Source organism: Drosophila bipectinata, chromosome 2R (genome assembly GCF_030179905.1).
Source record: "Drosophila bipectinata strain 14024-0381.07 chromosome 2R, DbipHiC1v2, whole genome shotgun sequence".
Lineage (NCBI taxonomy): Eukaryota > Metazoa > Arthropoda > Insecta > Diptera > Drosophilidae > Drosophila > Drosophila bipectinata.
In genome coordinates this window covers 16,680,219-16,704,312 of record NC_091737.1, presented here as the reverse complement: position 1 = coordinate 16,704,312, position 24,094 = coordinate 16,680,219, and the positions used below count along the sequence as shown (strand labels likewise).

At 41.2% G+C, this 24,094-nt stretch overlaps 1 protein-coding gene and 1 long non-coding RNA gene across 12 annotated transcripts; one reads left to right on the top strand and one right to left on the bottom strand.

Annotated features, from left to right (window-relative positions):
• Nucleotides 1–126: 126 nt before the first annotated feature.
• Nucleotides 127–23,900, bottom strand: Ih (hyperpolarization activated cyclic nucleotide gated potassium channel Ih). 11 transcript variants are annotated; one of them, XM_017238593.3, is made up of 16 exons: nucleotides 23,482–23,900; nucleotides 20,029–22,722; nucleotides 12,290–14,140; nucleotides 8,715–8,892; nucleotides 8,324–8,562; nucleotides 8,090–8,253; nucleotides 7,803–7,939; nucleotides 7,605–7,757; nucleotides 5,806–5,901; nucleotides 2,890–3,039; nucleotides 2,744–2,820; nucleotides 2,371–2,682; nucleotides 2,138–2,232; nucleotides 1,991–2,079; nucleotides 1,622–1,938; nucleotides 127–1,558 (listed from the first exon to the last, which is right to left on the bottom strand). In XM_017238593.3, the coding sequence occupies exons 2-16, from the start codon at nucleotides 20,097–20,099 to the stop codon at nucleotides 1,423–1,425; spliced, it is 4,065 nt and encodes a 1,354-aa protein (XP_017094082.2). In that variant the 5' UTR covers nucleotides 20,100–22,722; nucleotides 23,482–23,900; the 3' UTR covers nucleotides 127–1,422. The 11 variants fall into 11 exon arrangements, with proteins under 11 accessions (XP_017094082.2, XP_043066809.1, XP_017094086.2 ...); XM_043210874.2 differs by lacking the exon at nucleotides 23,482–23,900 and having other exon boundaries at nucleotides 20,029–23,187; XM_017238597.3 differs by lacking the exon at nucleotides 23,482–23,900 and having other exon boundaries at nucleotides 7,605–7,742; nucleotides 20,029–23,186.
• LOC108123451 (uncharacterized) lies at nucleotides 10,376–10,611 on the top strand. The gene is made up of 2 exons (XR_001773183.3): nucleotides 10,376–10,442; nucleotides 10,539–10,611. It is a non-coding gene; the product is annotated as an uncharacterized lncRNA (long non-coding RNA).
• Nucleotides 23,901–24,094: the final 194 nt, after the last annotated feature.

The following is a 24,094-nucleotide window of genomic DNA, read 5'->3' as shown; positions in this document are numbered from 1 at the left end:
TCGGCGGCAGGCCCGCAATAAATACTTTTTAAATGTAACTGAGGCGGTTTTTTGTTTTTTTTTTTTTAACAATTCCCTATAAAAGACAACATTGTCTATGTTTTGTATATATATGTTGTGTATATAGTTGGTTTCTTGCCTGTTTTTTTTTTCTTTTTTGCTTTTGGTGACCGTTGAAACGACGGCACCCTGAGGTTGGTTTTTTTTTTTAAGTTTTTTGTTAATATATTTTTTGTTTCTTTGTTTTTGTTGAGGCTTTTCTACTACGTTGTGTGTCGAGTGGTGTTTTTTGTTTGTTAGTGAGTGAAAAACTAATAGTTCAACTACTAATGCGCATTTCGTTAAATTTGCTTAAATACTTTTCATATTTTTTTTTTTTGTTTTTTGTATATTGCTGAGTTCTGTTTTCCCTTTTTTTGTTTGTTTGCAATGCGTATTTAAATATGCTATATAATCGCAATAATACATAATTGTTTGGTTGTTTGTTTGTTTGTTTGTTGGTTGCTCGAGTACATAATAGCTACGCGCATAAATATGTTTGGTATGCTGGTATCGCTTCGCTTCGTTTATATCATAAGTTGATGCTTGTCTGAGTTACCTGCTCCTGTTATCCTGCTCTCCTGTTCAGCTGCAGGTGTTTGCGTTTGCTGGGTGTGTGTGTTTTTGGAGTGGATTTTTGTGTTTGTAGTAGGTCCATAGGACTAACACCTATGTAGCAATTCAAAAGTCTATTCACTTCGTTAACGTTACAATATCGTGGGCATAAAACTTATTTGTAGATTTTACTTTTTAAATGTTTTTTTTTTTTTTTGCGTGTTTGTGTGAGGGTGTTGTGGGTGTTTGGCAAACTCCTCTATGGCTGTGGGCTGTATCTGTGTGGTTGTGATTCTGAATCTGATTCTGATCTGTCTGCTGAGTTGCTGAGTTCTTCTCTATATATCGTATAATTTATCTCTGTATGTACTCGTTTTCTCTTTTTTTTTTTGTTAATTTTCTTTTTTCGATTCTTATATTAAAGTCATCACAGTTAGCGGAGCTGAAATTATGAATAATTATTGAGGACATTTTTGTGTAATTGTTTTTGTTTTTTTGTTGTTTTTTTTGGAATTTTTTTTCGTTTTTAATACGTTTTCTACTAAATCGCAATTGCATATATAGAGTGTCTACCATAAATTGATTCTTTTTTTTATTAGTGTACTCTTATCGCGTCTTGGGGTTCCTTTTTTACTAAATTATTATATACGCATGTGTTGGTGTGTGTCTGTGTGTGTTTTGGAGTCCTGTGTGTTGTTGAGTGTGTGTGTCGGTTTCATTCATCAATTTTTGCTGTTGGGTGAGTGAGTGTCTAGCGAACTGCTGGTTTCAGTTTCAGATGGTTGCCCGGTGCCCGGAGGCGCCGACGATCTGCATCGTGCCTCAGTGTCATGGAGTGTTGCCCTCGAAGAGAGCGCGAAACTCGCCGCTCCTCGGTCGGGGGAGACCCTCGCGTATCGTCTGCACCGGCTCAGCAATGCTCGACTCTGACCCATGCAGTAAATTCTCCTTGAGATCCATGTCACTATGGGATACATTTAAAAATTACATTAAAACCATAGAGATAATCCTTTTTAGAAATACTTACTCATCTTTGCAGTCATCCGCCTCGGCAGCCAAGGCATTCACCACAGCCGTTATTGTGTTGGACTCCGGGTTGCTCAGCTGCTCGTCCTTCTGCTGCATTATGTTCGGATTCTTGCCAATCTTGTTCAACCGCTCGGCGGCCACAGTCTCCATGGTCTTGCGCATCAGCGGATACTGGTCCAGAACGCAATTGAAATGATCCACGCTCAACGAGAATAGATTGCAATAGGTTTCGGCTCGCACGCTGGCCACACGACGCGCATTGGTCAGCAGACAGATCTCACCGAAGTAAGAGCCATCCGATAGTGAGGTGGCAACCTAAAAGTATCAGGTTTTAATATATATGAGGGTATATCTATTACAAAATTACCTCGCCGTTGGCCATGACAATGTCCACCACGCCCTCCTGTATGAAGTACATCTTTGTACCGATCGTACCCTCCTTTATGATAATATCACCTGGAAAATAAGTTAGTTATAAATAAAGAACCTCTCTATGGCACAAATCTACACCCACCTGGTTGGAAAACTTCGTATTTCAGTTTGGTAACTACGTCGGAAACGAAATTCGAATCGGCATTAGCAAAAAAAGGCACTGACGCCACGAGGGATCTAGGAAATAAAAATAGGAGATTAATATTCACTTATAATTAACGTAATTAAGTAGATCTGAATACTACAATTTATACTAAAACCATCTGGAAAAAGAAATTAGGAATATAGGACATTAGATAGCGATAGATCGCCCACCTGCAGTTGTAGTTGATGACATCCTCGCGCAATTTCTCGCTCAACTCGCCAAGAATCAACTCCTCATCGAAGAATTTACCCTGGTACCGATGCTCAAAGTATTCCGTAATGCGTTGCCGCATATCCCGAGGCAGCTTCCGATAGGCCATATACTCCTCCACCTGTTTGACCTTCTCGCGATACTGACGCCGGCTGGAGTCCAAGCTCTGGATGAGATTGGTCGCATGACCGAGGAACAAGGCGTAACACGTGGCGCCCGATATCATCGATAGCATCGTCAGCCACATGTCTGTCAGTGATTGTGGTGGGAATCTAATGAGCAGATAAAGCAAATTAGCCCTAATATATTATGGTAGTATAGTTGAGAGCTCACCTGCCGTAGCCTATGCACAACATATGCGACATGGCCTTGAACAACGCCCACGAATACTGCTCCAGCCAGTAGGATTCCTACATATATTTTGTTTTTTTTAATAAGAACCACAAACCATACACTCTTTAGGAGTAGTATTAGCGCACCTGCAACTCGTTGATGGAGACCCAGGAGTTGGATGGAAAACCCTGCAACATTGGCACTAAGAACTGCAAGCAACCGCTCCAATGGCCGATCAGGAGCATCATGCAAATTAAATTGAAGATCCTCATGAAAACCGAGGCCATATTGAGGAACTGCAACCAGAGAGGTCAATCAAAAAAGAGTGCACATCAACGAAAGCCCAACACCGCTAGTGTCTGTGTGAGTGTGTAGCTGTGTGTATGTTTTTTTGTGTATAGTGGTGTGTTACATCTGTAGTTGTGAGTTCCACATATATATATATATTTTTTTTTCTCTATATAAAACCAAAGGTCTCATGTAAACGAGAGAGAAAAAACCCAAACGAGAAAATAAAACTTGAAACTATTTACGTTTTTTTGGCGCAATTTGTGAAGATTTTTGAAAAAATGATTTTTTTAGCGTTTCCAGCTACCGGTAATTATAACAGTTATTGCGGTTATGCCAATTAAAGCAACTAAAACAAACCAAACCACAGCCATTAAACAAGAAATTACTGAATCAATCAATCAGCGCCTCGCCTCCGCCGACCCACTCTGCCCGATAAGTATGCAACATTTAATATGGCATTCCACTTCGGGGTCTTCCGATCTCGGTGCAGAGCGGCTCGGAGGCGATATGTTGGACAATAAATCCGATAAGATAAAATAAGATAAGATTAGTCTAGTGTTAGGCAATACAACAGTGTCCGGTGTGTACGGTGTGTACATTTCGTGTACAGTGTACAACCTGAGCAATCAATCCAAAACTCAATCAATCAAAGTCAAATTCAAATTCAAACCATTTCTACATTTCGAATAAGTGCAAAATCAGCTGCTAAATTATGGTACAAGTGCTCATCTTTACTTTTGTTTTGTTTTTTTCTTAGTTTTGTTTTGTATTTTTTGTTTTTTTTCATATTAAACATAATTATGGACACTAAGCCGTTCAAACGTTCAAATTATCGAAATCGAAACTTGTATTTTACAATGAAAGCGTTTTTTTTTTGTTTGTTTGTCTGTTTCGTTTTTGCTGACTTTCGCAGTTTGTTAGTAATCGGAACTACCTAATTCTGTACAAAAAAGTATTTAAGTAAACAAACCAACGAAATGTACACAAAAATTAACGAAAGCAAACGAACCGGAAACGGAAACGAAAACACAGCAAGAGCAGGAACACATAGACAGAGAGAGAGATCAAGACGGTAAGATAGAGAGGGAGCGGTATTGACATAAAAAAAACAAATAACGGTTGTTGCATTCAAGAATTCAGTGGCTGTAGCTGCGCAAGTGTGCGTGTACATGTGTGTGTGTGTGTGTCTGTATGTGGGTGGGATTTACTCCAAAAAGCTTCAACTTTTATTTTCTAAACGCGTTCCTGCTGAAATCTTTTGTACAACAGAAGAGTTAGAGAAGTAGGAGATTGTAAACAAAATAATCAATTCACCAAAAAACCAAACCAAAATCCGGGAACAATAAAAAACAATAAAGAACAACAGTAACAACTATGGCAGAGAAAAAATATTGCAAAAATATTCGAATCAGAAAGTTTTCAAAGGCATAGCATAGTAAGAAAGTCTGGCAATGATGGAATAAATAAAATACATAAAAGCTAATATTAACGCAAACTTTTTTCTCTGTGTAGTTTGGTAGAAAGGGAGCAAAGATAGACAGAGTAGAGAGTGGGGAGCGGAAAGCGCGCAGCACATAAGCGGAAAGCGTTGAGCAGAGTGTCGATCAAAGTGAGGTTAAGTTGAGTACGATAGATACGGTATAACGGTATTAGGTTAGGATATGTGGAAGCGTTCGGCACTGGCCCACAAATGTATGCTATAAAATACGAGTAGTATGTGGCTAGATATAGTACAGTGTTCGTGTTCGATCCGATTGGTCGTTGGATCTGTTTGGCCTGCCCCAGATCCTTGTTCTAAATGTAATATATAATTTGTATCGGTGTATGTCTGGGTGTCTGGATCTAAAACCTAAAACCTAAGGAGAAAGCAGCGCAGCTATTACATATCCTATATATACAATGTAGTGCATTAATGACGTTTTTTTTTTTTAATTTTTTAGTGTTTTTACAACATCTTGATCCGTGCTGCTTTTGTTTTTGTTATTATCTCGTTTAATAAGCAAAAAGCATTCAAAACACACACTATACACTGCGTAGCCGTAACATCTCCTGAGATCTGTAGCGTTTTCATGCTCTTCGCAGCGATTTAGTCAAAAACCCAGCTAGTCTGCGGCGGAAAAGTTATATACGAGTAGCATTACGATAGTTTTTCCGATCATGCCCAACATGCATGGAGTCAAAAAGCTACGATATCTAGCGAATATATTATATATTACATTAGCCTCTCATCTCATCTGATTCTACGTTATGGGAAGAGCATGAAAATACCTTCGATTCGGGACCGAAGACTGATTACAAAATGAATTGTGTTTTTGGTTAGCTGCTCTTGTTTCGCTAGACTCTCTTCATAATTTTCATTTTATTGAGATTTCAATTAATGCATCAAATGAGAAATAGAGATTATGTATGACAATATTAATCAATCAATCAATTAATCAATATGGTATATAAAAAGGCAGTCTCAGAAAATTTACAGAACGTACGAACGAACGAACATTAAAATCAAGCAAACATGATCAACGAACAATCGAACAATCGAACGAACGAACAATCGAACGAAATTATGCACTAAAACTCAATTTTGGCCAAAACATTCCCCATAAATGTGAGTCATGTTTCGAACCAATAATACATAATCATAATTTCAATCAATCAAGGCTTTTGGTTTTTTTTTTTTTTGTTGTTGTTTATCAATATATACTGAAATTTGTTGTGTTTGTTGATTTTGATATCATTTTTTGTTTATTACTTTTTTTATTTGGATGGTTTACCTTGAGAATTAGGTTGCTTTTTGTCAAGCCATCTTTGTCTTTTCTGTGCATTCTCCCTCTGCGATCAGCACTTTTTTTCTGTAGATTCTGCAGAATCTAAAAACCATATATATACACAGGTATTTTAGGCCCTGAATTCAGCTAAGTTGGATTTTTGTATTTGTTTTGTTTATTTTATTTTTGATATTGGTTAAATTCTAATTGTTTGTTAGTCTTAAACTGATTTTCAAAAGCATCATCGCTTGAGTTGAGCTTTAGTTTCAAAAACAAAATAAACATAAATCATAAGCTATACGGTGGTTTCCAAATTTTACGCTGAAGAAACTGTACTTGTACGTATCTCATGGGTGGAGGATAGGTTGGTGTGGGAAGTGGGAAATTCTGGATAGTGGTCGGGGAAAACGGATCAGGATATATATAGAGAGATATAGGGCCCTCAGAGAGACCTTCTTAAAAGAGTTTTTGTACAAAGTGCAATGAAGTTTATCGTTTTGAGTGCTTCAAAATCGGCAGAGAAATGAATAGGAATATATATATTATAGAATATCAGAACAGAAGCGATAAATCGAAGACTCAACTGAACTGAAGAAATGTGGAAAGAAAGCAAAGGACTCTTCCCGCGGCACAAGTGAACAAGTTCTCAAGCTTAGCGAGCGCGTTAGATGGTTAGAAAAAAATAACCCAAAAAAAAAGGATCTTCACTTTCGATTCGAGTTTATTACGAGTATGTATGTCTGAGTGTATGTTTTGTATATTTGTGTGTAAGAAAGAGAGAGGGGTGGTGTGTGTGTGTGTGTGTGTTCTTGCAGTACTCGGTCTGGAGGGATATTTTGTCAGGATATAGTACATATCTGGTCTGAAGGACTCGAAGCGCAGCAGGCGCACAACACGAAACAAACATCGGGATTATTTAAGTCACACAACTTTGTATAATGTACAAACTGAGTTGGCTTTATGGTACAGCGATTGTCTGGTTCTATGTTTGATTGGCTTTATAGACACACATACTGAGGTTGGAGGTTGAGGAGGTACGAGTATATATATATACTTATCAATATTTGGAAAACAAAACGATTGGTAATCGAACGCAAAGGATTCAAAAACGTTTAAACGGAAATCAAAGACACAGAGGTTCCAGATAACAACTCAAAGAAAATACAAAGTTTGAACATTTCTGCGCGTCATCTACAATTTCTCAAGATTCTTATTTAATTTTTTTTTTATTTTTTACTGCCACACACTTGTACACGTACACATGTAACAAAGAAAAGTGAGCACTTTTTGGGGACACTGTATACATTATGTTCTCCCCTGACCACTGACTAACTGCAGTTACCTATGAGTTCTGTCCTTGATCCTACATAGAACCTCAAATCTGTTTATACTTTGTGGTGTGGAGTGAACGAGTAGAGTTATGCTGATCTTACGGTTGAGAATTTGGAGCAAACTAAAAAAGAAATTTCAAACTAAAGATCGGGGATTCTCGGGGAAGAGATCAAGGATCTCAAAAAGTGGAAATGAAAAGTTAATGGCAAGGGAACAAGTTCCAGCATCAAAGTGATATTCCAGAATATCAACTTGATCTGATCGTTTGTATTTCTAAACTTTCCCATGATTGTATCGTACAGATGTGTGTTTGAAAAAAATGAAAACCAGGGCAGGATATTAAACACTTTGTTATGCAAAACAAAAGATAGAAACGAAATTAAAACTGATACTGATACTGACACTGAAACAGAAACTGAAGAAAACGCAAATAGAACTAAAAAAACTGGCAAAATGAACCGGGGTGTACTCACATAGACCTCCTCCCATTGGGATACGTAGCGCACCAGACGGGAGAGCCTCAGGAGGCGGACCAGGGAGAGGAGCTTGGCCAGGCGCAGGATGCGCAGGGCTCGTCCGGCATGCAATATTTGAAAAGAATCAGAGAAATCCTGCAATTTCATAATCTTAATCAAAATGTTGCGTACTGCTGCTCAAATACATTAACTTACTTGATTGAAAATTAAAAATATATAATCTAGCGGTATCGACGAAATCAAATCGAGAAAAAACCAAGTTCTTAAATAGTGTTTAGCTATAAGCTTTGGATCCAATATTACTTGTTCAGCGTTGTCTTGTTGCATAATTCCTGTAAACATATACATTCGGGCGAAAGATAATGGTTAAGCAGGGGCAAGGACCAGCGCATGGAACCACTTTTCAGGGACTCTCAGGGACTTAAGGGGCTCTCTGTATACATAGTTTTTTTTTCTTTTATGGATTTGTTAGTGGAAATTACCTGTTCTAAAATTGACTACAATATCTATTAAAAAAATAGTATCACTTAGGCAGTTGAAGGCAATCCATCGTGTGCTCAGATCATCGTTGAAGAATGATATTGCGACTGGCAGGATAATAAGATTTGCTACTAATAATAAAAGCATGCAAAGGTCCCAGTAAAACCTGTAAGAATAGATATTCAAACAAATGCGTGTACAACGTTGCGTATACTTGATAAAGTTAAAGAGCTCACCTGAATGAACTGCACGGGTGTATGACCCAATGCCCGGAAGTTTTCTGACGTATTCGCTCCTTGACCAGTGCCTTTCGGCTGCCAAACAGTTTCATGGCCAGTCGGTTGTCCGTTGGCTGGAACCATGATTGCAATTGACTTTTTAGGAAATTCGCAGAGACTTTTTCCGACACGATCGGTATGTTGGGCATGGGCTCCTCTTTCGGAGTGCCGTACAACGACACGTCATCAAAGTGTACCTGTTGGAAGGACATGTTGTCTTGATTAGTTATTATCCTTTGAAACAGTTGCCTATAAAAGCAGTCTATGTCATTGGTCTTCCTAAATGATTAATGATTAGGGCTTTGTGATATGGTATAGTCCTGTCCCGTGCTTGTTGTATAAATAAAACCTTTGTCCTTGCCATTTCGGTTCCTTGGTCGCATATTAGCAGGGCCTCATCATCGAAAGCGGTGACCAGGGAGTCGGTGCAGGTGTTCTCGAACGAAATGCGAAGATCGTTCTCGTTCACATTCAGCACCGAGCAGTAGGAGCAGCGCACCGATTCCTCACTATCCCCGCTCAGCAAGCTGCAATGGCATTGATATACAAATACATTTAATTATAAATAAAATCCCGTTCGATAAACAAGGAAGCTGTAATGGTTTCGCTACAAAATTTATGCCACAAGGCGGGCAGGCCGAAAAAAAATGAAAGTGAAACTACTTTTTGGGGTAGGGGGTTTCCAGTTCATTTTTTGTTTTTGTTTTGGGTTGCTTTACAGGTCAGGTTTTTACAGTTTCTTAATACCCTAACAAAGGTATAGTTAGTTTAGGATTACGTTTAAGTTTTTTAAAGTTTTTTAGCAGCACTCTACAAGCTCTAGGTTTTTACACATTTTTTTGTTAAATTATATGTTGTTTTAGGGTATTCCCCTTATCGATCTCTAGACTAGGCCCTCAATTTCTGGTTATTTTTGCTGATTTTTAATTGTCGCACACGCACAATCCACAAGTCTACAAGTCCAAGTGGAATCTGAGTAGCCAAGCCGCCGGGGCTCACCTTGCCCGCTAACTATGTAGATGGTGACTGTCAAGGTTTCCCGGAGACAAAACCGGCCACCTCCCTTGTGCCCCAAGCCCCAGTTAGTTGGCTTGTATTTCGTATTTTTTAGGAGCTGCCACAAAAAAAACAAACACTAAACACTGAACACCTAGAAATCGCGTGGAATAGTACGGTTGTTATGGATATTATTCACGGCGGATCGGTACGGATCGGATCGGCGGGAGTCTATTGTTAAAGCCGCGAGGAGACGCGTGCTCGTAGTTACGTTATTTATTTATGTAGGTTTTCTTTTTTTTTTTCCACTATATATTTTTGTTCAGCATTTTTTATTCGTAATTCTTTATTGTGGGTAGTGTTGTGTTGGGTTTGGGCTTCTATTATTACCGCTCTCATTTTTATTTCGCCTGTTCACACTCAATTGAGTGTAGTTTTTAAATGGGAAAGTTTCGTTTTAATTAAGCCTGATGAAGCTGATTTAATTTAATCTTGACCGTCATTGGCATTAGGCTAATGAATTTATTAGTTATTGTTACCGACCGACCTGGTGGCTCACAGTATTTAATTTCAAACTTAATATTGCATTACCCGATGATGCACTACTACTTATTACTTTCAGGGGTTTAGGATTCGGAAGCGTTTTCTGTTGTGGTTTCGGAATTTATTTCACTCTATTGGCTTTTTGTTTATTTGTTATTATTGGCGGGGGCTTCTCCTTGTCTATATTTGTTATTATTATTAATGTTGTTGCTGGCAACTGACAACTGGAGACTATCAACTAGCAACGTGCTGGAGCAGATGTTTTCACTGATTTGATGACTGATTCGAGCACACACTCACACAAATAGGTCTGCCGGCGAATCGGAGAACTTCAAAATACAATATGGGCTATATATATATAGATATTGTGTGGAACAACGGGTACTTGGAGTGATTACAGCGGCAAACTTTTTGCGACTAGAGGTTGTCGCTCGGCAATCGCTTGAAAATCGCCGGCAAACACTCCGAAAACCGAACGGCGCGACTTCGTAGCGTTTCGGAAACGCCTCGGGCGATCCTCCTTCTCGACGGCCAAATTGTGGGTGGTTTAGCTTTTTTTATTTAATTTTTTTTATTTATTTATATTTTGTTTGCTTTACCTCGAATATCAATTGCCGGACAATCGGACAATCAGACGATCGGACGATGGCAGGAATTGCAGTTTTGCTTCCGAGAAGAAATTGGCTTTCAATTGCCTAATTAAATAATTGAGAGATTGACACTGTTCTTTACTATTTTTTGTGGGTTTTGTTTTCTTTTTTATTAAGCTGTACGAGTCGATGCTGCGTCGAGTTGATAACCTGTTCTGAACCCCGCCGGTTGTTGCACAATAAATAAATAACGAATTTGTGTTGCCTTTTAATTGATTTCGCGACGAGCAGCGACGCAAATTATGACTGCTGCTGTTGCCTGTAATTCGCTGTCTTCACAAGAATTGATGCCAATAAAAGCACCGAGCCACAAAAACTGGAAAAACTATATCCGAAAACAGCCGAACACAGCCCCAGGGGGAGGGAACATAAACAAACCCGGCGATTCCATACCGAAACGCGAAAATACTTCTAGATTTTATGCTAATGTATTCGTCTATAGATCGTTTTGTTTGGGCTTCGGATCAAGTAAAAGGAGGAAATAATGCCCGGGGTTGTGTTCTCGTTTTGCACTCGTCTAGGTCGCTATTTTATGGAACTATTCACCCGGGCCAGCAATCGCCTATTGAACAGCAATCGCAATCAGACTGATAATGGAAAACACCTTTCTGGTTATCGATTCAATTATCAGCGAGAATAGCAAACAAAGTTGCAGGATTCACACAGAACAGCACAATATTGTAATTATTTTCTATTTTATTTTCGAAACTCTGGACCCGCTGGTGGAGTTCACTGCTCGACGGGCATTAGAAGCTTATTGCTTGAAGTCCGAAGCTCGCGGAGTGAGAATCTCGGTTTGACGACGACGATGGCATTATGCAAATTTCCGGCGATAAGCAGAGCAAAAAAAAAAGTCAAGAAAAAAGCACTCGAAAAAGCAAAAAACCGGTAAGAGATGGCCGAGACGTCGCTTTGAATTCGAGTAATTCCCGGCTGTAAGCCGAGGTAATGTTTGAATGGATTTTCGATTCTTGGAACTAAGAAATGGGACGAGTGGAAAAGTTTGTAGGTTTCGGTTTCAGGGAACCCCTTTTGCATTCCAAGACTGCTGCCACAGATATTAATAGACTGATTCAATGGTAATTTCAAACTGGTATTGTAATTATTGTAATTTTAAAATTGTATTCTTGGAGCAATTTCTAGGGCTGAGGTCTATGCTGTAGATTTCTCAATGGAACCAGTTTGAAATTAAAAAACAATACAGAAGCTATCGGCTAGACTGGCTAGACATTTAAATTCTTATGTTCTGAAAGCTTGTTTTTGTTCTGAAGTTTTGCATCTAAAGTTTAGGCTTAAACAAATTATACAAAAATTAATTATGAAACTATGTGTCATGGAAGCTCAAACTTCGTGAATAGAAGCCTCTCAAAATAAATACTACAAATAATTACTTAAAAACTTGAGGCTAATTTAAGAAATCTTCAACCTAATCAACCTAAAACAAATATTTAATTATACAAGTATTTAAGGCCAGTCTCCAAAACAAATATCTCTTTATACTCTATAAAAAGGGGGACGTTTTCTACTTCCAGTTTACAAAGACACATATTGTTTAATTTTTATGGACTGTCAAATAAATATTTTTATTAGTTTGTTAAATGTTTTTAATTTTTTTAAGAAGAAGTTATTTGTATAAACTATTTTGGTTACCCGGAATCATCATTTTTATTTTTATACTTTTTGTTTTAGAAACCATTTCAGAAAATCTATAAAAGTCGATTATTGGATTACTCACCGATCGCCGAGCTTGCCTTTGTGCCGCCGGATGTGGCGGCGATTGAAGCTGTTGGTGCACGAGGTGGAGGTGGGCCTCGAGGAGGGATACGGCCCCGGATGGTGACCCTGGGCCCCGAAGCTGTGCAGCTGGAGCGCCGCCTTGAGATTGGCCGGCGCGGTGGCCGAGGAGTGCGGCTGGTAGTGGTGGTGGTGGTGGTGGTGTTGGTTGCTGTTGTACGGATACGGATACGGATAGGTCACTCCGGCACTGGCAACGGTGATGGTTGACTCGCCGACGGGCTCGTGGGCCTCCGAGGAGCCCTCCTGCTCCGGCTCCTGCTCCTGCTGCGACCCGTTGCTGGAGGAGTGGCGAGTATAGTCCGTGGGCGCGCTGAGCTGGCGATTGAACTCGGCCTTGCGCCGGGTGAGATCCGTGAGGCAGTACTTGTTCAGGTGTCCGTTGCTGCTCACCGAGCTTTTGGGCGAGACGGCCGCCGCTGTGGCAGATCCGTGGCCGAGTCCCAGTCCCAATCCAAGTCCCAGTCCCGATCCTGCACCTGCTCCGTGGCCTTGGGCATGCAGCTTGTGGCATGAGTTGCTGCTGGCGCTGAGCAGGTTGCAGTTCTTTCCCCCGCCGCTGCTGCTGCTGCTGTTGATCTTGGCCGCCAGCGAGTGCGGCACCGGAGGATTCTTGCCCGTCGCCGGAATCGTGTGGCTGCTACCTGCGACGCTCCCGCTCTCGCTCCTCACAGACCCCCGATGTCCGGGCAGGGTCTTGGACGCCTCTCTACCGCTACCGCTGCCTCCGCTGCTGCTGGTCTTCCCTTTGAGGGATCCGTTCAGCAGAAGCTGTTGCTGGCGGGCAGCTACCGCGGATAAGGCCGGCAACTGCTGGGATCTTGATGCGCAGGATACGGATGCCGAGGAGGAGCTGGCTGGCGCCGAGCTAGATTGCTGCTGTGGCTGCTGCGAAGTGGAGGCCACCTGCGGCTGCAGCGAATGCTTCTTTTCCACCAGGTACAAGTTCAGATACTTGTCGCCCGGATGCAGCGAGTTGTCCGACACGGCGTTCGACTTGCTGATGATCTGGCCCTTCTTCTTGGCCGTGCGCGTCTTCAGGGAGAGATTGCGCAGCTTCTTGGACTGCTCCTTGATCTTGTTGGTGCGCAGGAACGAGGGGCTGTTGGCGATGCACTTGAAGATGTACGTCTCGTTCACCAGCTGCTGCTTATCGCTGCCACTGAAGTCGTACTCGCTGCTCAGATTCAAGTTGAGGTTGGTCAGATGACGTCGCTCCCGTTCCCTATCTCGGTCCCTGTCCCTATCTCTTTCGGGGTCTGGGTCCGGATCAGGGTCTGGCTCCGTCTGGGCCAACTGCTGGTCGCTGTAGTGGCTCTTGAGCAGGGAGCTGCCTGCCCCAGCTCCGGCTGAAGCTCCCTCGGAGGCGGCGGCACTTAAGCTGCGCGAGTACTCGTGGCAGGCATCGTAGAGCGCCACAGACTGGCCACCGGTGCTACTGACGCTCTGCGTCCCACAGCTCACCGGACTGTGGCTGCTGTCGAGGATCCGGAGGCCGCTCCGACTGTCGCTGGAGTTCTGCTTGGAGATGCCGCTGGTCGAGAGCCGGCTGCTGCTGCTGCGCTGTCGTTGTTGCAACTGTTGCAGCTGCTGCTGCTGGTGTTGCTGTTGCTGGTGGAGATTCGGTTGCTGGTGGTGGCGATGCTGCTGCTGCTGCGGGTGCTGCTGCTCATCGGACGCCTGCTGGCCGTTGGAGAGACTCACCAGGGACTGGCGCACCAGGTGCTGCTGCGAGTGGGAGTGCCGTTGCTGCTGATCGCGACTGTCCGGGCACAAGTTGTCGCGGCTGGCTCTGTTCACATCCCAGGTGGGCATCCAACAGTGTCCCGAGATCGCGGGCGAATCGAAAAAAGAGGAGACACCAATATCAGTATGACTCTGGAATTAATGTGAGCCGCGAATCTGGCAAACACTCGAATATATCTATTTTCAAAATGGCAAGCAAGCTTCGGAGGAGGCTCAGAGGTTTAGAGGTTCAGAGGGTGAATGCCACGCTAAAGTGAGCAGGAAACAGAAACAGTACGTTTACGGTTACGGTTACGGATAATATATACATACATGTGTGTGCGGGTGGGTGTATGGGTCTATGGAAAACCGCGAGACAAACAAAGAAAATTCTTAATTATAAATATTGATTGTGCAACATGTGAGAGCGGCCGAGAGGGGGGGCGATCTAAAGCATTGGCGAGGGGTGTTTGGTGGGTTGGGAGTATCGCATTCCCGGCATGTGTGTGAGTTCATCAGTACAGCAGGTACTCGATAAAGCAAACGATCTATTGATAATGTTAGTAACTCCATCAGTGGTATGGTTTACTATCCTTAATACCATCCCCAAGTTCCTCAACTTCCCTATCTGGCAAATAATCTCCCTTAACCAATTCCCCCAAGTCTTCCAACTAATATCCCTTTTTTAAAGAACCCACTGTAAGCACAATGTGTGATATAATTTATAAAGACATCCATATACAATGGTTGACATGCTCATCTGGTTTCTGATCGCGCGAAAAATTCAACTAAATTAATGTATGCCGGCACGCAGGCCTGGCACTGATATAGCCGCAGATACAGACACAAGCACAGATACAGATACAGATACCGATACCACACTGGCGCTAACAAATAACTAGACCAAATGAGATATGTACGAGTACCAACGCGTGCCGGAATAGAACTGGACCCGATTCGGCACAGTGGGCGTCGGAAGTACCCTAAATCAAATTGGCCAAAATAGGCAAATGGCCAAGATAAGATAAGGCTGCGACAGACGGCTGATAACTGGCTTGGCGAAAAGCAAATATTATATAAGGAGCGGAAGCTGCATATTTACAAATGACTTGGCGGAAAGGCAGAACCATTCCGGACCACTGTGAGTTGGGCAATCAATGCGTCGAAACGTGAGGCAAACTATTGTTGACACAGTCAGCCTGGCCCAAAGCCCCCAGCACCCAGCACCCAGCACCCAGCCCCCAGCCTCCAGCCCCCTTTTGGCCATGAACAAAGAGGGGAAAAACAATTGCCAGCCCTATTCTATGAAATGCGTGTACATTGGAGCTTTTCCGATTCTAGTTGAGTGCGAAAATTGTCGAGAATGATGATGATGATGATGGGCTGAGCAAATAGAGCATTTCCCAGCACCGGAATCGGATACGGATTCGGATTCGGAATCGACTCAAATCAATTTCGGTCAATTAGGTCGCCCTCTCACGCCATGGGCGCAATTATCTGAATTTCGGTTGAAATTTGAATGGAAATCGGAATTGGTAATGGAATTGTAATCTGGATTCAGTGCAAATATAAAAGTAAATATGTCAAATATTTGCACGCCACTGCTACAGATTCAGATACCAATCCCGAGCACACACACCGAGTGGGTCGACTCCACTCCAAACGAGATACAATCGCACATCCGCCGTTCAGAGACGCCTCTGGCCAATCTCGGACCTAATCTGGCCAAAAGTCAATTTTCGAGAAGGTAAATCAAAGCGAAATCCCGGTGGAGGTTGAGGGGATGCCTCTATCTGATGGCTTTTTTCATCTCGGACTCGAGTGTTTGCCACCTGTCAAGTGTTGCAGTCAAAAGTTGCCCTTGCCTCTTGTCTACACTGAGGGAAATTAGCCCAAATAATATAGAAGCTATATAGAAATCTTTATAGTATAGTAGTACTCCAAGACTTCTCTCTGTTTATTATTTAACAATTATATCAATTAATTTGTATTTAATCTTGATGGATTAACCTATAATTTAAATGTTTATAAAATGTAGATTTTAATAGGTTCTAAATTATACATCAAAATAAACCTCTTTCCTCTGATTTTTAATTAGTTTAACCTAAGCATCAGTCCTCGTTTCCCCCAGTGTATGACAATCTTATTGGACCTGTCCAATGTCAACTTTGTCGTATTGGAGTGGCTCTCAGGGCAGCGGATTAGCAGCATTTCGGAGCATACGCTGCCCATCCTCGAGAGCGTGCGATTGGAGGCCGAAACGGGTCTGGCGGAGCAGGTTTCCGCCATCGAAAATCAACCTCGAAGTACCTCCCCCACGACCCCTGGTTGCTCCGCCCCTGCAACAGCACAATATGCCTCAATTAATAATTCAAAAGCCAATTGAAGGCATTAAGCGTAAATTCGTAAGGCGTACGTAATTGAGTCACTGCCCGAATGCCTGCATTCCACTTTGTTCATCGAAATTAAATCAAGTGCAGCATCTGAACGCCCCTCGGACGGGGGATTCCACCAAAACTATATATACATATATATATATATATATTAACATCTGAAATAAATGTCTTAATGGAGCTGTATAAGTGCTGACCTCAAATCGCTTTTGCTCTAATTTCCTCTCAGATGTTTTAATGTTCTTGAACTTTGTACAGTTTGCTCCCAAACCTGACCGATTCGTCTATTTTTAAATGCATTTTAGCAAATATTTCCGAAAATGTTCAATATGCATTTTAATGGGCCATGAACCGTAAGGTACTGCCAGCAAAAATCAAACAAAATTGAAAGCAAATTGCCAAACATGCCACTCTGAATACATTTCGATGTAAACAAATTACGAAAATTTCCATTTTTAGTGCAAATGTTTACAATTGCCCCAATCTACAAAGGCTTCAACCAAATCCCAAATATATTTATCTAAGTTTTTTTTTCGTGTTTGTAAATTGTGTTTCACTGGACACGGAAAACAATGCAAATAACATTTCCTTTATTTACTTGAGGGGTTTATTTTTTGACATATATTATTCTGGTGGAAGGAAAATATTTCTGTTTGGGAATTCTATAGAGAATCTAACCTTAACAAGATTTTTCTGGTTATTCCAAGATTTAAAATAAAATTATTTTGCTTTTTAAAAAACTTGTACCTCAAGTCATATGATAACCTCATAACCTCATATATTTTATCAGCTTATCAGGACGTGTTTTGTAACGACCTTGCCCACCAAGGTCATTTATATAGCTCTCATATAGTCACATGATGGGTTATTTATGGAAATGTGATTTTAAATTGTTAATAAATGAATGGCTTGAAAAGATTTCCGGCTCACAGAACGCAGCTTAACTATATATGTACACAAATATCGTGATTTTCGGCTAACCAGAATTCAGAATTCCAAAAATTATCCATTAATTATAGCGACAGCAGAGCAATTAATAAATCAGTCAGCAAACAAAGAAATGCTACATCACATCCACTTGTGGCATGCCAATTGTAAATAAATTTTGATTCGACTCGGGTGATATTTATATGGGAATCAAGGTTAAGATCAGCTAAGGGTTCGTATTCGTTAGGGGGGATTTTAATGAGTTTTTAAAGGGGGGGTGTTTGGGTTAAAGAAGATCTTAAGCAGGCACTGGAAAAAGTCATTTAAGCGATGCATTCGAAACGCTTTTATTTTGTGAAAGGCTGTTTTGGAAAAGTGCATCAAAGTTAATGATTTTACTTTCGTTTGCAACCAGAAAGTCAGAAGCACAAAAGTTGAAACTGGCAGGGGGAAGGGGGGGTGGTGCTAGTGGGTTAAAAGTGGGATTCATATAAAAAACTTGCAGCAAAGTTAATAGCATTAAAAAAAGTGTTTTTTTCTATTTCGTAGTGTTGCAGTTTTTAATGATAATTGGAATGTAGCAGTATAGTAGTATTTAGTAGTAGAACTAGTAGCAGTATTTAGTATTATAGAAGTACCATACAGAGACTACGATCTATATATGAATAGATAGAGATTCAGAGACACGGAGAGACAAAAAAATGTAGGAGATAGAGAGAGAAAGAGAAAGTTTTAGGGGAAAATTATTCGAAAGTTCTTCGGCGGTACCTTCACTGAATCATCCACTGCTCCACAGAAACTGGGATAATCGATTTGTGGTTTGGATACTTTTCGTATTTTTTTTTCGTATATTCTTATATTTCAGGTTGTTTTTTGCTTTTTGTTTTCAAAGTTTTTGTACTTTTAAGCAAAGTTTTCTGCAATAAAAAACAACAAACGACAAGGACACAAAATAAATACAAGTTATTCACGTGACGAGTAACGAAATCAGTACGAAAATCTGTATGAAATCAGGGAAATGAGCCAACAAATGAACAAACTCGAAACGAACAAAATAAAAGCAAACAAACTGAGCGGGAAATAACTTAAATGAGATTTCATCAGGGGGTGGGGTAAAGAAATTAAATTAACAATGCACAGAAACACACAGACACCAGGAGTCCTGCCAGTACATCTTTCGTCCTGTAAGTGTGTGTTTTTTTCTGCTTTTGTGGACTTGCTGCTGTGGAAATGTGGAACTAGAACTAGCTCAATTGGAAATATCGGGCTTCCTTTATTCACAAAAGAAGAACAAGAAGTGGGGGAGGAGCAGCCAAAAGGCTTATCTATAGCTCTGGCTCACTCACTCACTCATCAAGTCGCTGTCTCTGTCTGTTATTCGAATGTGTATGTATGAGTGTTTGAGTTTTAAGCCATGAATGTATGAAAGGCAACAACAATGCAGTCGGCAAGCGCTTATCAATGCACACACACACACCAACACAAACAAATGCAAGCCAAAATTCGGTCAGTGGTTTAATCATTGAAGTAAAAGCGAAAGCTTCCGCTAACACACACACCCACATACATACACTCACAAGCACACAATCACTCACTCACACAGTGACAGCCTGAATGTATGCAATTGCACTTAGAGTACTTTGACACTATTTCCTAACGGTGTTTTGTATTGGTAGTGGTAGTGGTGGTTGGGTAGCGGCCATTGTTGTCGGCCTAGCTTGACTTTTAATCTAGTTTCGTAATTGCATTGACTAGAGTGACGGATGACCCCTTCACGTATGGTGGTGGTGGTATGGGTGGATGGTGGGTGGTGGTGGTCAGGAAATCAGTTCACAGCAGGACATAAAGGAGAGCACTTAGCCTGTCGCTCTTTTCACTTAATCTCACACACACTCACTCACTCGCACACTCACACACTCTGATGAACGTGAACGGTAACAACAACAACATTAACAGCAATTGCAGCAGCAGCAACAACATCAACAACAATAACAGGGTAACTCAAGAAACAAGAAACAAGAAACCAGGAACAAGAAACAAAAGCATCGGACATTGAACGAAACAAAGTGTAATGGAACGTAAAGGAACAGTGAAAAGAAACGGAACATGACGAAACATAACAGGATACCCAGGGTGGAACTTTTTCCAAATGCAACATCAAATATTACTCATACGACCTGTATGCCTACTAGGCGTATGATTAATATTTTCGTATTTAAAATTACACTTTCAAATGTTTAATCTAAAATACATATAAACTTTCTTAAAAATTAAGCCAAATAGATGTATGCTTTTCTAAATATTACTCATACGACCTGTTGTACAAAGTTCCAAAACCACTAGTCGTATGAGTAATATTTTTTACAACAAGTACTAGTTTACTTCAAAAACAAAGATCCACCCTTGGAAAAACATTTATATCAATTTTATTATAAACAAAACAATAAAAACATAAAACATTCATCTCAAAAAAACCGTACAAAGGGGTGTGAGGGATCCCCATCATGACACAAAAACAAGAAATAGGGATTTTTCTCGCACCCCCGATAACAGTACAGGATACTTCGTGCAGAACAACAAAGTACAAGGACAGACAGAATGGTGGTTAAGTGAGTTTAGAGTTGTTGCTTCATACCGTTGATCGTTGGTAAAGGTTCCGAAGGCTCCAGGGCCGCTGACTCGGCGCTGAGTGTGTTTAACGTGCATTTTCTTGGAGCCACGCCTCCGCCGTTGCCACGTCCTCGTCCTCGCCTACGTCCGCGTCCACGACCACGACCACGTCCACGTCCACTGCCGCTCCCTGCGATGTCACGTCACCACCGACACTTGAATCCGAATCCAAATCCGAGCCACATCGAACCTCCACTCGCTCTAGGCTAACGAATAGTATCGGCTTGTTGGGTGTCTGGTTGTCGTTGAAATCGAGGGTTCTGGGGACTTGGGCTTGGTTTTTTTATGATGTCGGTGCTCTCGCCGTACTCCGTGCTATTGGCGCCGTAGAGGCCTCGCAATGCCCGCTTCAGTTCCCGGCCTTGTCATGTTTCGTTTATATATGTACGTGCATACTATATAGTAAGTATGCTTGTGTGTGGTTCGGGGTGTATACGAGGTGTTGCAGGTGTTTTTTTGGGGTGTTGCAAGTGTGGGTGCAACTTCCGTTTCGATTTTTGGCATTAACTAATACACAGATAAACAAAAATAAATTGCTTTTCGTTGTGTTACTACGCTCTGGCTGTCTCACTCGCTCCACATCGCTCATCCATATGAGTTTACTGGATTTTTGGGGTTTTAGACTTTAGTGGATTTATGTTTTAGGTTAGGTTTTAGGTTCTCTCTGGTGGGTTCAAAGGTGTCTTGTTAAGTAACGTCGTAGGTTCGTAGGTTCGTAGGGTATCTCTCTAAAAGGTAGCCTCTAAAATAGTCAACAGCACTGCTTGTATTGCTTATGGTTCTTCACTTTTCGTTTTTTTTGTCGGTTTTATCTGCTTTTTATCTGTTTTCTTGTTTGAGTTGCGTGTATAATAATACCATATGTTACTATTTATAGGTTGGTTTTAGTTTTAGTTTACAGCGCTTCTTTATTTCGTTATTATTATTATTATTTTTTTGGGGTTATTCGTTTGTACTCTGGATTATAAATGTCGTTTTATCCTCTACGGTATAGTTATTGTAGCTATATTTCGGTTGGTGGAGTACAGATGTGATGGTGGGGCCTGGTTATGGAAGTGAAACTGGAACTGGATCTGTATCCTGGAGCTGAAGTGTGGACAGGGTGGGCAGGATCGGAATCCGGAGTCCGGATCGTTGAATAATTTATCACAAAAAAACAAACTAGCTGACGCGGGGGGGATTATGGATGATGACGACAGCTTAGTGCTCAGTATCCTTTGCCTTCTCGTAGTCGTTGTCCTTCCACAGCCACCGCTCCCCTGCTCTTAAGTTAATGTTTGGTCATGAAAGTTTAACGAACGCACCGCGTTTTGGCTTTGCGGTTGCTTTTTCGCTTTATATAATATATTAAGTTTTTTTTTCGCTTTGTGCTTTTTTTTTCTGTGTGGCTTTTGAGGCAAATGGAAGCTATGCGAGTTAAGGCGGAGTTACGTCAAGGGAAACCCAAAAGCAGGCAGCTCGAAATTCGTCCTGTGTTCTGTGTCCTGCGGCCTATCTCTCTGTGCTGCGTGTGTATCCGACACGTGCCAGGTGAAACAAGGAGTCCGGACCCGGATCCTTGGGCGTTCTTCGGCCTTCGTCACCCAATTAATGCATTAATCGCCCTCGTTACTTATTTAGATGCAATTTTCGGAAAAGGCCTAGGTCGAGGGCAACAACAACAATAACGACAACGGTAACAAGGATAAAGGCTCAGGAATTTGGGAGCTCGGGAATGGGGCTTCGCTCTATCGGCATTATAAAAATAAATCCATACAGGTAGATTTACAGACTGGTGTTGTTTTGGTTTTTGTTTTTTTTATTAACTATATAAGTAATTCGCATTCGCGGCTACAGCTAGGTATCTTGTATATATATCGTAGGTGTATATATATCGTATATGTATATATATTTTGTATATAGAGAGGCAACTACTTGGTAGTTTTAGTTAGTCGTTAAGTGCGTTTATGTTGCGGTTATTTGATTTGCTTTCCTACGGGCGGAGACGCTCGTCTCACTGTCTACAAACTACGAGGTTAGTTCCATTACTCTATCTCAACGGGGTATTACGCTCTATATCCTTGGGCTCTATATATCCTTGGGTATCGGTATCGTCCAGCGGTGAACAAACGGCAACGAACTACGGTCTATGTGTTTTATTTTTTTGTTATGGATTAGACTTTATCTATAGCACTTGGTTTTTTGAATTTTCTTTTGTTCTTTTGTATATAGCGAGTGTCCTTTTTGTATATTTTTAAAAGTAATTTTTATGCTCGAGTTTTTATTTTTTTTGGTTGGGCTATGCGCTTATAATTTGCTCAATTTCATTGTTGCAGGTACTTTGGTTTTTTTTATTTTTGGTTTTTTATCATTACTTTCTATTTTTGGAAATCGCGTGTCCTTTTTGTTTTTTTTTTTGTTCTGCGTTTAGGCGTTTCCAGGCCGACTTGCTGACGTTGATTAAATAATTCTGCACTTGGAGTTGTCCTTGTTTTTTTTTGTCGCTGGCTTCCGCTTTTCCCTTAGTTTGATTTCAATTTTTATTTTATTTATTATATTCGATTTTGTCCCTTGTTGTTGTTTTCTATTTTTGTTTTTTTTTTTGCAAGTAGTTCTATTTGATTATGTAATTATGCTTGGTTTCTTATTGGATATTGAACTGTACGTGTGTCCTAGGTCCCTGTTTGTGTTAGTATTGGTGTTAGTTATACGTGTGTGTTTGTGTGTGTGCGGGTGTGTTATATGCGATTTTTTCAGCTGCTGCGGCTGTTTGTGGTGGTTTCGTTGGTTTCGTGGGTTGTGCGATAGACGTAAGTGGTTCGTCATCAACATTTTTCGCACATACATACACAATTCACGGGCGCCACACATTCGTATGTATTGGTGGGCATGTGAGTGTGCGCCTCCGACTGTTCGTATGCGCGTGTGTGTGTGTGTGTCTGTTTGGGGTATAGGTTGGAACTTTATTGAATGAAACGTCAGGCGATTTGATGAATTTTAAACAAATTATTTATAACGGAGACAAGGAGACACACACGCACATGCGAATATTAAGAGAGGACACACACGCACTCACCCACTAACACACTCACACACACACACACCAGAATCACCAACAACAACAGTGGTGGCATGAAAAACGGCACAGGACACAGGACACAGTGGCAGTGGGTGGAAGGAGCCCACAACGAAGTCAAAGAAGAAGAAGAAGAGGAGGTGGAGAAGGAAGAAGAAGAGAATGTAAGAAGTAGCGCAGGTGGAAGGAGCACAAGGTAGCCCCGAAAAAAAAGTGGGAGGAAGTGCACACATTAAATCAATGCTTCTTTTGACCTCTATTACATTTTCGTCCTGCCTTCCGATTCTCCAGCTTTCCCACTTGTCCTCGTCTCTTCGTGCTTCTTCTTTATTAAACTCCTTTTTTTTCCGAACCCACGACTACCTGGTACTTTTTTCACTGCCTCTGTTACGGCACTATTTTTTTTTTTTTTCTGCTCTATATACCAGATACACCCTCACTAGGTCTCGAACTTAATTTCATTACTTTTTTCCATTCGCTTGCTTTCGTTTTCGAATTTAATGGTTTATTTTTTGGGCTTTTTTTTATGTTTTTTTGGTTCTAAAGGTATGTCGCGCTGGCTCCTTTCGTTTTTTTCTCGTTTTCCACTTCTTTTTTTAATTGGTGTTTAAGTGTTTATCACAATGCTGCATTTGTTTAATTTTTGAATAGAGATTTTTTTTTGGGCAGCGCACTTAAACTTGCTATTGAAATCTCTTCTTTATGTAACGAAACGGAATAACGGCACACTCGCTGCTGCTGCTATTGCTGTGCTGGTGCTGCTGCTGCTGCGTTGCTGCTGCGACACGAACGAACTCAGCGCGACAAGTGAAACTTCGCTTTCGAATTCGTTTTCAGATTCAGATTCGCATGCCACTGACGTGCGCCGAAGTGACGGAGCCGAGCCAACGAGATTCGCTGAAAATCGATAAGGACAGGCAAAGTCGCCTGGCCAAAAATGCAGAGAAAGGGCAACAGGATAGGCAGGCAGGCAGGC